General features: G+C 39.4%; 1 protein-coding gene across 18 annotated transcripts in view; it reads right to left on the bottom strand.

The window, feature by feature from the left end:
* Positions 1–15292, bottom strand: part of ABLIM1 (actin binding LIM protein 1) — a 166041-nt gene that overhangs the window by 109847 nt on the left and 40902 nt on the right. For 5 of the 18 annotated variants that reach the window (XR_014948760.1, XM_085554777.1, XM_085554781.1 and 2 more), the window contains exons 1-2: positions 2234–2391; positions 1367–1584 (exon numbers count right to left, since the gene is read on the bottom strand). The exons of 6 other annotated variants lie outside the window; for them this stretch is intronic. Coding sequence is in view for 11 of the 12 variants with exons in the window: in XM_085554777.1 (XP_085410903.1) it covers positions 1367–1584; positions 2234–2376 (361 nt within the window). In the remaining variant the exon portion in view is untranslated. Of the gene's footprint in view, positions 1–1366; positions 1678–2233; positions 2392–14658; positions 14836–15292 lie in introns of those variants that run through there. 7 more of the 18 variants (XM_085554782.1, XM_085554778.1, XM_085554773.1 and 4 more) reach the window with 5 other exon arrangements.

Consider the following 15292-nt stretch of genomic DNA (forward strand, 5'->3'; position numbering starts at 1 on the left):
CAAAGACTCAATTCCTGAATACTAAATAGCTTTGCACTTGTGAGAAGATTCCTGACCTTCCAAAACCCTAAGAAATGGGCCTCTCCTGGTGGTTATAATTCCACTTACAAGGAGCAAGCAATATACTAGTTGAGTCTCCAAATGACTTGGATGGGGTGACTTCTAATCTCTGTTTGTAAAGCCAAATACAGACAGCAAGCTGTCTTTCAGGAACATATATAAGCTGCTAAATCTTCTGGTACTTGAAGCACCCTAATCCTCAAGCAGTCACATGGCCTAAGAAATGGCTTTGTGGTTTTCTATCTTAAAGTCACAATACAGCTTTTACAGCCAGGACCTTCTCATAAGCATTTCACTACTTCTGTTTCAAGCAGCTGATTGACTCCACTTACACTGCAACTTAAGCAAAGCTGAGGCGCCAGATACCTTGCAACTTTTCAGCTAGCATTAGCCACACCATTGGGAAGCAGAACCATAACATCCATCATATTGAACAGTGCCACTCAAACTATAGGATAACAAAATAATGCTAACAGAACCTGCCTCACTATCTTTCTAAAAGCTCATAGACCAGTTAAGAATTGCACAACTGCATATTTCTAGAAAGATTTACATCCCATACAAATTAGAAAAAAAATTGCAGAAAAGATGGCTACAAACAGAGTATTTCTCTGGAGTCCCACATGGACTGACCATATACACAGCCACTGCTCCTTCAATTTCCTATTTTAAATTCACAAAACTTTATGATAACTCCTCAAGCATCTGTAGAAGCTTTCTCCAGAATGCCAGTGTGAAGCACTGGAGGGTGGCAGGGCTGAATGATATCTGTTTTTTCAAATCACAGATATGACATATATTAATATACTTATATATTTAGGTCATATTTATATTATTAAATTAACAAGCAATAAGATGAGCAGGAAAAGAAGTTTAAGCTTCTCTTCCAATTCAGAAATCAGGCAGCTTTGTTTGAAACTACTTTGCAATAGGTTTAAAACTAAAGGGAATAGAGTTTCATAAAACCCTTTAGAAAGTTCTGGAACACACCACCATACAACACTGTGCTTTAAAAATGTGTATTTCTACCTCAGGTGTATTTCTAACTTCAGCAGATTAATGTCTCCTTCTTCCCTAGACAGTCACATAGAGAGAGACAAGACTGCATCCACTTTTTTTACTACTCAGATTCTACCTCTAAAAAAAGAAATAAGTTCTTGTTCTCTCCTGCCAGTAACTAAAAATATTCCTGTACACCTGCTGTCACAAAGCATCATGCTGCTACACAAGAAAATAAAGCTAGCTGTAAAGCAATTGTATCTGTACACTGAACAAACATTATGCTCTGATGCCAGTCCTCACTTACCCAGATCCTCAGGACCACCAAATAACCGCTCGCACAAATAGTAGTCATCTGGATTCAAGTAGGGCAGCTGCTTCAGTAAGCTCTGCTTCGGAATGAGATACAGGACCTCTGCAATATCCCCATCTTCAATAATAGACATCCTTTTGACTGAATTTCTGTATTTCACTTTTTCCAGCACCAATTCTTTACTTTTAGTTGATCCACACAGCTTCCCAAAGCTGTTTAGGATGGGGAAAGATGGCATTTCTATTGGGAAGAAGTTACGGAAAGCAACCCGTAGTGCACAATCAGCCTACCACTGTGGCACACTGTCCTTATCAATCCTTCTCTTTTTCTCTTATCCAGCAAAGGGGATTAAGGAAGATATATTTTTAGTGATTATCTTCAAGAGATTATGACAGTATGTTTCATCAGGTGACCACCATCTAAAACTATTGTAATCAGTTGCTACTCATCCCTGGGAATGTAAAAGTCTGAAGCAAAACCATAAAGAGTATTTGAAAATCAGATTAATATTCAGGACAGGAGAAAGAATTTAGCAGAGGTACGTAAGAGGATTAGTTGAAAAACAAACAAACAAACAAAAAACTCTCACTCAGATAAAAATCTTATTAGGGAAGAATCATCATCATAAGCTACAAATGCACATCTGTGCCTTTAATCTACCATGCCCCCATTTTGATGCCAGGTCTGCACGTGTGCTACGGACAAAAGATTACAGTAAAGGTAGAGCATGCTTGTCTCTGTTGGAATGTATAAAGGCTGCCTGACTCTACTTCATAAGCAGATTTCCTTGGAGAAATCCCGCCCGCAGCTTTCACTGACTATTACACACAAAAGCACTTAAGCTTCCCCCTAACTACTCACGACTGGCTCACCAGCTCTCTTCCCTTCCACTTTCCTGCATAGCTGACAGGAGAAGCTCTGCAGATACTGTGCCAACTCTTCCTGCTTTGCTTACAAGAAGTATTTACCTTAATCCAATTCCAGTGGCTTGCTAATCTAATCATCTAATGAATATTTCTTCCTCAGTAAAGGCAGAGTTAATCATCAACTGGGCACTGGAAAGTCACAGGAAATTCCAATGCAAAAGATAAAAGGGGATGAAAAAGTAAACCACATTCATCATGTAGAACAGGAAGTTACAGGTGGACCACAGACATGTCCTTGCTCAGGGCCATCCTCAGATTCCTTATTTTGCTGCATTCCCTGAGACAACAGTCAGCCCAGGCTGCCAATTCCCTTTAACAAACAGAAGTTGGGTATAGCTGCAAAATGGCTTGGTACAGTAATTGCACTGCTGCCTGGAAGGCTTTTGCTAAATCTGAAGGTGAATAAACTCTTCCTCTCAGACCCAGACAGAGTTCAAGCACTATGTACTGATGGGAACAAGCTTTGAAGAGAAGACCTCTTTATTTACTGTTTTAAAAAGAACAGACCACCTCACAAACTCAGCCTTTCCTCACCTACTATCACACTGTTTTTCTTTCCCATAAGGTGACTTGCTTTTCATTATATAATTACCAAGACTTTTCTGTCCCAAAATCACAGTTCCCTTTGGAACACAGCCATTCCCCTTGGCCTATATAACCAATACTGGGCACAGTAGGACAAGGCCAGTATACGCCAACACACTGCACTCTGCTACTTCAGCTGAAGGTAGACAACCACTTAGTGCTTAAAGCAGAGGGCTGACTCACAGGAGAGTGCATCCTTGTCTCAGTAAAGGAGTACTGGCAAGGATGTCAATGGGCTACAGACATCTGACAAAAGCAATGTCAATTACCCAACCTCACCAATGCTTCAAGGAGGACTTTGCCCTAGGTAGGTAGGTGAAGCAAGAGCACTGTTTGCCTGATGTAACCCTGCTGGCACTTTAATTCTCAGAGGGCCGGCAGGTGAGCTCTGCAGTAACTGTATCAAATCCAGCAACAGTTGTGACAGTTTGTTTACCTAAAACGTAGCAGAAAAGCCTGTCCTTCCTTGACTGCACAGACTTGAGAGACTGCCAGCTCTGCTCTAGCCATGTTGATTGCCACCTTTCAGCAATGCATACCTAGACAGACATTGTGCCCACTAATGTAAAACGTACCAAACCAGTATGATCTGTTGTGTGGTGTTGTCAGAAGACACTGCGCTCCTTTCCCACAGTCACACACCATAAAAGACATATGAAGCCTCTACTGGTGCTTTTAACTATGTGTGGAGACATGTTTCTGTACATTTGTGTCCTGGATAGCACTGAATCATAACCCAGCCTCCCTCCACCATAAAAACTCAAGGGGTTAGTGGAGGGGCCATGGGTATACTTCAGTTTAGGCAAGCATGTCACCAATACAAACATTCGGCATAGTAACAACTGGGAATAAGGTCTCCTTTCTCAGAGGCTACTCTACTGATCTCCCCTTCCTGTCTGACTATTACTGTCTGTGTCTGAGACAACATTGTGCATAAGGATTTGGCTTCAGCCAGAATAAAAAAGACAGTGGCAAGCTCCTACCGCTTACGTTAAGACCCTAAGATTAAATGGAAGAGATTGATTTCTAATGCCCTTGCTGAAGGGAAACAGAAGCATAAAGACACAACTTAGGCCTAATGTTTCTTGCAATACATTCTCAGGAGCCCCTGCATGCCCAAATCAGAAGTAGCACTGAGGAAATCTCCACATCATCTGCCAAGTATTAAAATACTTTTAAATGACCACCAATTCAAAGCCATGCCTCCTCTGATCACCCAGTGCTGGGGCTTGAGCCTTCGCTTAGAGCACAGCTGCATGTACCATCACTTTTCAGACTGACATTTCTCAAGGGACTGGATATGAGAAAGAAATTAGGCAAAGTAGTTACCGTAAATATTTGATCTCATTACTAGTTTTATAAATATTTTAATTATAAATGCTTCCTTCCATCTCTAGACCATTTCCTGTTCAGCCCTGCCTTACTTTGCCAAAACAACAGGCTGCCCCGTGGCAAAAACACACAACCAGGATTAGACTACTCTACTAATGCTACTAGAACAGAGGAAACAGCAAACTTTGACTGCAGTCAACAAATAAATTGCACAACAAATATCAAGCACCTGCCATAGAATTCTGCAGAAGAACAGCAAAGTTTAGAGATCAAGGGCTAAAACAGCTGAAGAGATGTCCCTCCCATCTGAGCAACAGAGTTAAGCCAGTCATTTAGCTCAGTAAAGACAGAAATGTGCTGTCCTTAATAGCTTTTGTCATCACAATTAAACTTCCTGCTGATAGATTGCAGAGTGATTTTATTCTTGTACTGAAAAACAAAAATACATCAGTCAATCATCCTAGTTCAGTAAAACCTACCTCCAAAAGAAAAAAATATATAAAAAGTAGAAACAGAAAATAAGGTAAAACAAAAAGAACTTTTCCTTTTTCCTCCTCATATCACTTCAGAGGATAACACACTTCTTACAGAGGTAGATAGCCCCAAATAACACTTTAAGATAAAGAAAACAACAAGAGAGAAAGGAAAAGACTAAGTTCTCACACAAAAAGGAAACAAAAGCTTTTTTTTCTTCTTGTAAAATGACACCATGCATGGAGCTCGGTTTTCTACCTTTGGCACAGACAAATTACCTACTGAAAACTGCAGGGTAACAGACACTCAACTATTCACTATAAGCTCGACAAAGCAGTTCCTTGACATAACGCACACCAAAAAAATCAACACGCACAACTTTTCTAGTTTACCTAAATGTCCAAAACAGGCAGTCATCTTCTGTGCATACTGACACAAGCCATTCTCGCTGTAGGGTTCCTCCCCAAGCACCTGTCCACTCATTGCTTCAGAAGGAGCTGCCTTTCTCTGCTGAACCAACCAACTACTGCCTGCTTGGGGCTGATAAGGCTACAGAGCTTTCTCTTCCAGTTTATCTCCATTAATAATTCAGACTGTATATAGAATTTGCTGAGCTCTGAGAACCGGCAGTGCAAAGCTACTTTGTGGCTTTTGAAGTAATCATGTTTTAGACCTTAAAAAGGTATCTCGGGTTATTCCAATAGTTTAAAGCTATTATTTTCAAAATGCAATAAAATCCATGCTCCTTCTGCATTATGTGAAATATGATTGGAATTGTGAGATTTTTAAAATACCCATCCAACTCAAATTCAAAAATAGAATGACCACCATTAGTGAAAGGTGATAACACACTCCAGCAGCAGACTGCACTTCTAGTCCCTCATAAGTTACTGTGCATTCCCTCACAATGTCAGGGATGAAAAGCAATAAAAAAAGCCCACACATAAACATCACTTCCTGTCACTTCCTAACACAATGCATTTCAGAAGAAATGAGGCACCATGGCCACAAACAGCAGTGTATTTCACCAGCTCCCTTGTTGGAGCATGAAGCCAATCTAATCACACTGCTATCTGCACCCGCCTAACGTGAGCAGGCAATGAGAAATCCAAAAAGCAGCTCACCATGTACACTGGCAAAGAACACACTCACAATCCACATTGCTTCCACTGGAAAGCATGAGGAAGAGGTTATAACTCAACAATAAAACAAATGGTCAAAAGATGGGAATAAAACAAATGAGAACTGACTCAGCAATCCTCTGGGCCAACTGCAGCGATAGAGCTCATGTCCCCGTCCCTCTTTTGCAAACATACCTGGATGTCAATTTAGCAATGAAACAAAAGCCTGTTAGTATTGTTTAGCACTACTTCAACTATTGCCTGTCTATAAAAGCATGAATATTTCTAAGAAACAACTCTGAGGTGTTGCTGTTTTTCATAGGTACCAGCTATGATGGATCCACGTATGAATTTTACATCCATAGACCTATGGTTCATTAGTTTCAATCAACAGGCTTACATATGACCTAGGTATGATCTATGAGATAATTAACACCAAAAATAAACAGAACAGCTCTGTAACGGCAATAATAGAATAGAGAGGCTAACTGAAAAGGGCTAAAGTAAGATCAAAGGTAAAATGATTGGTGTCAGCAGAGCAACACAATTAAACACTAGTCTTCCACATGGGCTGCTAAGTCAAGATTTCCTCTTCACTGTTATTCTAACTGACATTTAACTAATAAATTAGACAATTCTTACCAAAAGACCTATTTGTGCAGTACACACATATATATAATACGGTGCTGAAGAACTACTATGAAATCTATCAATCTATCTATATGTCTGTACCAAAGGATAGAAGCAAGCCTGAACTCTGAAGATGAGGAAGCTATGTTTGCATCAACTTTCACTACATCAAACTTGAAGTTTTTGAAAGTTTATCTAGGGATCTCCAAGGTAGTGCAATGCAGATTGGGTTACTATGTAGAAACAGCAAGATTTGCACACACAAGCTATTCTGTTAAACTAATTCAGAAATGAGAAAGCAAAGATTAAGTTATTTATCAATTTGTTTTTGGTGTTCATTGCAAAATACATACAAAATGCTGCTTTATGCTCTATGTCTTCTGTACAATACACAGGCAAGAAAAAAATGAAAAAGAAAACACAGTTCTATCTCGGACTTAACTAAGACCACATGGTGACAATTTCCTTTCCCAACTGATGACATTTGCAAAATCTTTCAGCTGAATTAAAGCATTGTGCTCAGCTTCCTGTTATCAACCCTGTATGATAACTTTCATGGCACATGAGCCTTAAATAACAAAAGACAAGCTTTGCAGAGCATTGTAAAGCTGGACAGACAGAGTAACAGGCTCTTGAGAAAGCTTTTCCCTTTGCTGTACATTCCAAAACTGAATCTGACTCACTTCCCTAAGCCCCAGCGTCCCCCAGATTTATCCTTCAGTGAAGCAATGTATGTTAAGATAACGCATACAAAAACAGAAAAACAATGCTCTCGAGATTAAATCTAATCAAGCTCTTTCTTGGAGAAGCCCGCCATGTTCAATTATCAGCACTGAAACAGTATACCAAAAAAATAAAAAAAAAAAAAAAATCAATCATCAAATGAAATATTTACATGTCATTAGGGGAAAAACATTGACAGTTAGTGAAGCACTGCCTATTACCTCTGAAAGCCTTAAAAATCCCAAATAAAAGGTACACATCCGCTGGAAATGAAAGAATGGTTGGCTCAAATCAATTTCATAACCGCTCAGTTTCTATATTGGACAAGCCACCATCACTAAGAACACTGCAAATAAATTATTTGTTTTAAGAAATCATCTGCAAAGCTGACGTACTCTTTTTTACAATTCTGTGTAAAGAAAACAATAACTTCCTGTGTAGTTTATAAACTCACCAACTGAAACCCTTTAACAACCTGCTAAAAGGGTCAGAAAGGACTGAAAAGCAGAAGGTTGTCCATCTGCAGAAAACTTGCATCTACTGACTTCCAGTAGAAAAACTGTTTCTCCTACCAGGCTGAAACGTAAAGCAGAGGCATGCAACTAAAATCCTCAATCTGTGATGCAAAACGGGCAGTCTCAGGAGGCAGAAAGCTGAGCGTTCATATATTCAAAACTGGAACTGGTGTAACAAAGGAACCAAAGTAAGAGGCATTTTTCTCTGAGGCTTCAAGTGCACGCTGTCCTGTCCACCACTCAGAAATGCACCTGCAATACTAGTTTATTTCTTTCGTTATTGACAAAAGGGAATAGGTAAGATGTTACATTAAGGTAAGTACTGGTCCCTGACATCCATTTAGAGCATTTAATGTCATCACAGCTACCAGAGTATCTTCTTCCTCAATCTGTTATTCAAATTATCGATAACCAGTTTGACTAAGCAAAAAAGTAAGACTGACAAGCTGGAGTGCCAGCCTGTTATGTGAGAAGCATGCAGGCCCTGCTCTCCCACAGCCCTCCTGCTCATCCTTATGCCAGACCCACAGTCTGCCACCACTGCTCCCCCATGTTGCTCCCCGTCCCTAAAGGCACCTGCAGCAATGAGTACAGTAAAGATTGTAGCATACAGATTCCCTGATAACAGAAATTACAGAAGTAGCAGAGATAATAAAAACATTAGGAAGTATCTGGACAGCATTAAAAAAGGAGGTCACACAAAGCATAGCTGAGTGCTTTCCTTGATCTTAATTACCTTCCAATTTAATTACTACATTTCTTAATGATTTTCCAATAGATTACAACCATTATTTAACACTAGAAGTGCTCATTTCCCTGGAGAACTCTCTTACCAGATAATGCAAACATAATATTTCTGCACATTTTCTCTGATCAGACAATTCCATTTTTAGTTAAGCCATTCTGCTCAAAATGAGCAACATCACTGGTACTCTGCTTGCTGGGACTAGAAGAGTGCAGATAATTGGGTTAAGACAAAAGGCACAATTTAACCAAGGCTATTTACCTTACTTTATCATTTCAAATGTTTATTTCTACTAGTCATGGGGAAAAAAAAGTCTCCACCCTTGACTGCTTTCAGACATAAAACACCAGTGTGTGCACTTATGGATCAGCCTATTGCATTTTTGCAAGATAAGGTGGCTCAGCATCTTATTTTCTGGCAGAACAATTAAAGACAATTTTATTGATCCAAAACATCAAGAACACTGCAACAGACATTCTTAAAGCAGAAGTTATCTTCTTCACATAGAGGTTGAGTTGTCAGCTGTAATTGCTGACAACTGATGCCATTTCGTAGGCAGGATGTGGTCAGAGCCATATGAAACACAAACATTAAAACTGCTGCGCCCCTAAGACTCTGTACATCAAGCAACTGACTCAGCAGCACTATTCAAGCACTCATGTACCTCCAACCTTATAAATAATCCCCCGACTTTCCTGGGGCCATGCAGTATGCTTGAAGTTAAAGAGACGCCGCCTAAGCCACTCTAGGGAATAATTAACAAAGAGGATCCAGGCAGAAGCTGGCACGCCTTCAGATTTTCAGTAGGGAACTACTTGTGTTTTGTTTTAGTCCTCAATAGCATTTAGGTATTTTTATTCGGGCTGATTTCTGAGATGCAAATAAGTGCAGTGGGAAAAGAAAAAAAAAAAATCTAAATATTTAATTATTTTCTAATTATTTGTGGTCATTGCTGTGCAATGCTTCAGCCTGTAAAGAACCACTTAAAAGAAACAACCAAAATAAATTAAGGATTTGAAACTTCACTGTATTAGCTAAATGTCCCAGGAGTTAGAAATGGTTCATTAAAATAGCACAGCATTGTATTTCATAAACAGTTTGCTTTTTCAGACAATAACAAAGGTAGCATCAAATGAGGGAAGGCACTGAAGACAAACTTAACTCCTTTAACCAGACTCTTTCCTTCACCTTATTTGAACTTTGACATTTTTCTTCCAGCTGAGAAGAAAAACTCTGTAACTCTCTCTCTCCACAATGCAGACTTCATAGTAACTGACAGAGAAATAGGTTGGGAAGGAAAGAGATCAAAGCTGTAACCCTGGCCTTCTTTCAACCCTCATATTCGTTTCCTGTATCTGTTTAAAGTGTGATGTGCCATAGGCATGACATCAAAGAAAACACCACTCTTCATTTCATTTACTAAAATTAACTGAGTGTCATCATAGTCTCTCTTCTGATTAGTCACGTGGTTACGGAAATATGCATGGCAAATTTGCTCAAACATTGAACGCAGAACCCAAATTAGAGAAAAATAATCTTCTCTAACTCACTGCAGAGCTTCCTCAACACCTCTGCTGGAAACTTCCCATGCTCTTCAAGCCACAGATCAACTGCAGGTACTGAATCAGTAGACCAACACAAACAGCTTTAAGCATGAGGGGATGCTCCGAAATAATGCCTCCTGTGGAGGATTTTGTTCATCACTTGTGAACACGCATATTGATATTGGTGATGACTGTGCTGAAAAACAGTAAACGGTGTTTTGTAGCTGAGAATTTGCACTGCGAACTTGCTCTATAAACAGAATGATTGTGCTTTGTGTATTTGTTGCAGTTTCCATGCAAATAAGTAGGAGGCATTACTTTTAGAGCAATGTACGTATGTCTGTTACTGCAAGCAACTCCCAGAGTTTCCAACACCACAGCCCAATTTGGAACACAGCATAATTCTAAGAAGACAACATTTGCAGTCATACTGCCCTCCACTAACTCCAGCAAAGCACTGAAAGGGATTCACTCCCTCTTTCTGCTACAAAGGTTAATTTAGTTAATTAACAGGAGCTGCTGCAAAGTTTTTGTCTACGTCTATCGAAAAACAAAACTATGAATAGAGGTTACCTCTCATTATAACGGAAAGTGTGGCCCTGTCTGGGGATGCCAGAAATGACATCAGATCAGATCATCCACTGCCAACACTCCTCCTAAAAGCAGCTTTAAATACGCTGTGTTGACTAATCTTTGCTTTGTAATTAAATAAATCCTGCAGCACCGCTGAACCCTTCCTCTTATGGTCAGCACTATCTTCTGGTTAACAAATCAGCTGTGCACACACACAAGTGATCAAGCCATGTTGAAAATGGAGAAACTGTCAGGTAAGCACAATGAAGGCCCCATCAGCTGCTGCCTTATCAACAGGCCCACGCTCTGTGCCAGCAGCCATGAGGCCTGGGCGCTTCTGAAAGTATGCTGATAGGGAAGGGAAAAGAGCTGGAATTTACTCCAATTTATTCAAGATATGAAATTATGTATAACATAAAACATAACTATTTGCCCTTGGCAAACTGAGGTTTTGTTTCTCCTGGGTGAGATGATGAGGATGAGGATGGCCTCACTTCATTTTTTTATTTAAACCAACATAGTTAAGAGGAATCATTGCTGAAATTAGATTTGTAATCTGGCACCAAGAGAAAAAGCAACAGTCACAGAAACATACTAAACTTCCAGGACATTAAAACAGAGAAATGTGGCCCTGACTTGAAGACAGATACAGCCTGTTTGATCTTCAGCAATGCTGTCCAACACAGCACAGCATTTCCCTGACATTTACAACACTGTGCAGCCATGCCTATCAACTACAGGGAGAGTTATTCAAAGAAAGGACTAAAGCAAGAGTCTTGATCCTACAATGGAAGTGCAGGGCATTTGGCATCTAGCAAGCTTAACATTTTGAAACAAAAGATTGGAAATAAAGCCTTACAATATTGAGAAAACTGTACTAATGGTATTACAAACTACAGGAAAGGTGCATGAGTTAACTGGAACAGCTACAAAGAATTTAAGACCACAATGCTGATTGTCTGATTAATATGTACCCCGTTATATTTGCAACAATGATTTAGGGCAGTATTTCTATAGCAGTGAGCTCTTGATCTTATCCTGCCATTGCTTGACTGTATGCCATCTACTGAGGTTTGTTGTTTGCTTTGTTCTGGCAGTTAAGGTCACATAAGTCTTGGGCCACTAAAAAAACCAACATAACACAGTTGTTCCAGCAAGTTAACTCTCATCAAAAGGGTTTATTAAAAAAAGAAAACCAAAACAACAACCCTATAATTAAAACTCATTTTAAAGTCAGGATGGCCCTTGTCATCTTTGAGAGACAATCTACTGCTGCATTCTTGCTCATCATCACAGGTTCTCTATACTTCCTAGTGTTTACAATACGCTACATATGGCATCTAGACAGTTACCCCACAATGGGAGGTCCAATCCTTCAGTTCACATAGAGTGCAACCAACTATTAAGAGCACATATCTGAGTTTTCTGTTTGTTTTGGTGTGGGTTTTGTGCTTTTTGTTTTTGCAGACACTCCCTTAGTTTAGCACAGAGCTTGGTTTATTTGTGTTGATGTTACCAACATTACCACCGTGGTACTAATTCAATATTTTTCACTGACAAGTATTAGTGACAAAAGACCTCCTAACCCTGTATAAACTTTTCAAATTCAGTTTCATCACTCCTTCTGCTATTTACACTCTACATGTCTTGCTTTGCTACAGGAATAATTCTGCAACTGAGAATAGCAAGAAAATAAGAACATCTACTAAAGAAAGTAAGCACGTCAGCCAACCTGTCAGGCTGTGCTAATGAAAACTGATTGATCAAACACTTCAAGCAGTACTGAGCAATATTTTCAGTTGAATCAGTGAAAACTGTGCTGACCAGCACAAGATTTATAGTAGAGAACCTTATGTTATAAACATATGTTGTGCATAGTTTCCAACTGAAACTAGCTGGCAGCTTCCAGTTATTTCATTTTTATCTATGAATGAACTAAAAGATAACCTATTGCTTTGGGTGTTTTTATTGATTTCCCACACACACGCTTAGTCTTCCTAAAGAATCCAAACCATTCCAGCTAATCCCAGGATTAATCAAAATCATAGATGCAATTAATTATTTATTCAATAATAATAATAATAATCAGTTCTCCAGCTGTTTAATGGATTATGATCAGAGTAATGTCAGGCCTTCTAACTCAAAATAGACATCTGGCAAAACGAATTAAAGCAAAACAAAACATGTCTTCATTGAAATGACCAATGCGTATCTCAAAAAGCTTCTCCCTCTGTGTCCAATGGACTCTCAACTTCCTCATAATGCTAGGCAACAGAAAGCGCCAATACTTAGAGCAGCAGGGAGAAGTCATCCATCTTCTCTGCTGTGCATTATCAGTGTGGTAGTCAGGACCTTATCTGCTAGGACCTCAAAAGGGAGAAAAGATTTCTGAATTTACACAAGAGGTTGTCCACAATAGCCAGTGCAGGCAGAAATAGAGTATGCTCTATTCTTCATGCATCTGCTCAGGAAGTGGAGAATGATATATTCAGCCTAACCTCGCTAGAGTGAATCCCCACTGGCCTTGGACAGATGCTCATTGCATCAGTACGTTCACACAATGACATGGCAGTTTTCCACATCACAGCGACACAGAAACAGCCAGTTTTAACCAAGTGCTATCAACTTACACTTCTGTAGGGATAAATTCTTGTAATCAATCCAAAATAGAATTTAGAAATAAAATTGCACAGAAATAATGAGGAAAAACAATTTTGCACATTTAACACTGTAAACATTAAGAAACAAAACAGCAATAGAACAGTTACATCTAACTTAATGTTGGATTATGTGTTTAGCCTACAAAGACTAATTAGCAACGGAAAACGTTTCCTTTTGTTGTTAGAAACAGTTGTTATAAACAGGTACAAAGTTTGGACATTTTGTATTTTTTAACTATTTTTTCTTTCCTGTAGTCAGTAGTTTTCAGAGCTATACACAAAGTATGTCTGCCAGTACCTTTTTAAGCTCCACACCCACAAAGACAAATGACATCTCTGTGAGAGGTTATTTTAAAGAAACAAATATTGGATTAGACAACATGAAATAAAAAAAAAAAAGTAGACTTTTACTTCTTCCAGCTCTTATCTCTGAAGTCAGATGGGGTCCTGGGAGGTTTGTGAATCTGTCCAAGCGTAACAGAGTAAGCAACTACCCACACTCCAGTTACTAACAAAGTTAAATACATCTTTTTATAATGATGCTTCTTCCCTCAACTTTTTCTAAGACTCTGGTATTAAAAAAGAGAAATGACTAAGATATGGGTTAAGATTTGCAGCCTCTTGGATGCAGAGCATTTACTTTGTATCTCTTGGTTGTAAATTACCACCAAAAATGTGCTCAATGTCCTTTTGGTGTTCAGAAGAAAATCTCCTCCTCGATCCCTGCAGGTTGCTGCATGTCAGCAGTCTGTGCTGCTCCATCCTACCTGTAGATCCTTTTAACAAGGAAAAAGCTCTGCTTACTGCCTGTCCTCTGCAGAAGCAAACAGGAGTGACAGACAGTTGCAGGACAGCCAAGAACTCATAGGTGTGCTTAGTCAGTAAGTCACAGATTGTACAGTAATGTTTCCTCATTTCCTTTCCAAAGCAAGTTGCCTCAATAGCACAGATCAAGTTATCAGCTTTTCATTCAAAGCATTAATTAATAATACTTTGAATTTTTATGCCACCTTCCGCTACAAAAGAGCATTAGAGCCTCTTTATTCAAAACCTGCAATAACATGCTGTCATCATCTTTACCTAGAAGGCAGAAAAACTGCAAAACAGAAGTGAAGACCTTCCCACAAACACACACGTGGGGTCAGAGCTCAACAAGTCTGTTTTATTCCATCAAGTTCCACTCCTCACACTGAAAAATCCACTCCAGGAGAGAAGCACATGAGCACATGCACACGTTGTTCAGCCACGTAACAAAGTCCACTGTTCATAAAATACACCAAACTAGGAGGTGTTCAACCGCTCAACCAGTAAAGAAAAAGAACAAGATTACCAAGAAGCATGCAAATTTCAGTCCAACAGATCTGCTTTCCTCCTAAAAGCCAGCAACCAATGTACTGTCAATGCTTTAACCTATGTAATTTATCAGTAGAGATTTACATAGCAGAGCCCAGGACAAACCTTTGCCATTTGTGGAGCTCTGATGAATTTCAAGTTCCATTTGCGTTCTCAAGCAGTGACGGTTCTGGAGCTCAGAAGTTACACTTTCCACTGTGCAGATATAAAGCCAGAGAAACAGCAGAAATCCTTCAGAGATGGCTCACTTTATGGCTTCACTCCTAATGTTTCCTGGGTTGAGCAGTACTAAAGGGAGTGGCTCTAGCAAAATAGGTGTGTCCATGTTCCCAAACAGTTTAAAGGAAGAGTGAGTATTTTCCTCTAGATACTCAATTCATCATCAAGACCACAGTATGTTGTCTTTCAAATAGTGGTGTGTTTCAGTGTGTGGACCACCTCAAAACAGCTAATACTACTGACAGTTTGCTTTCTCATGCATGCAAAGGGATCCTAAATTGCCACAGAAGCATATTGCAAGCAGACTTAATTTTGTCTTGACTCTTGTACTTCTATTTCACTCTGTGCCTCATCTTCACTCCACTGTTCTTCCTTTTTGAATATATTGCACCTAAATAAAACAGTCTGACAGGGATCAAAGTGACACTGTTTTAACACTTTCCATAAACACAGCAATCGTAGCCAAAGTTTCATGCATCTTCCCCAGGTTCCCACAACGTCCCACCCGGACATAAGTAAT

Source organism: Coturnix japonica, chromosome 8 (assembly GCF_054131305.1).
Source record: "Coturnix japonica strain WE chromosome 8, WE-NBRP24, whole genome shotgun sequence".
Classification (NCBI taxonomy): Eukaryota; Metazoa; Chordata; class Aves; order Galliformes; family Phasianidae; genus Coturnix; species Coturnix japonica.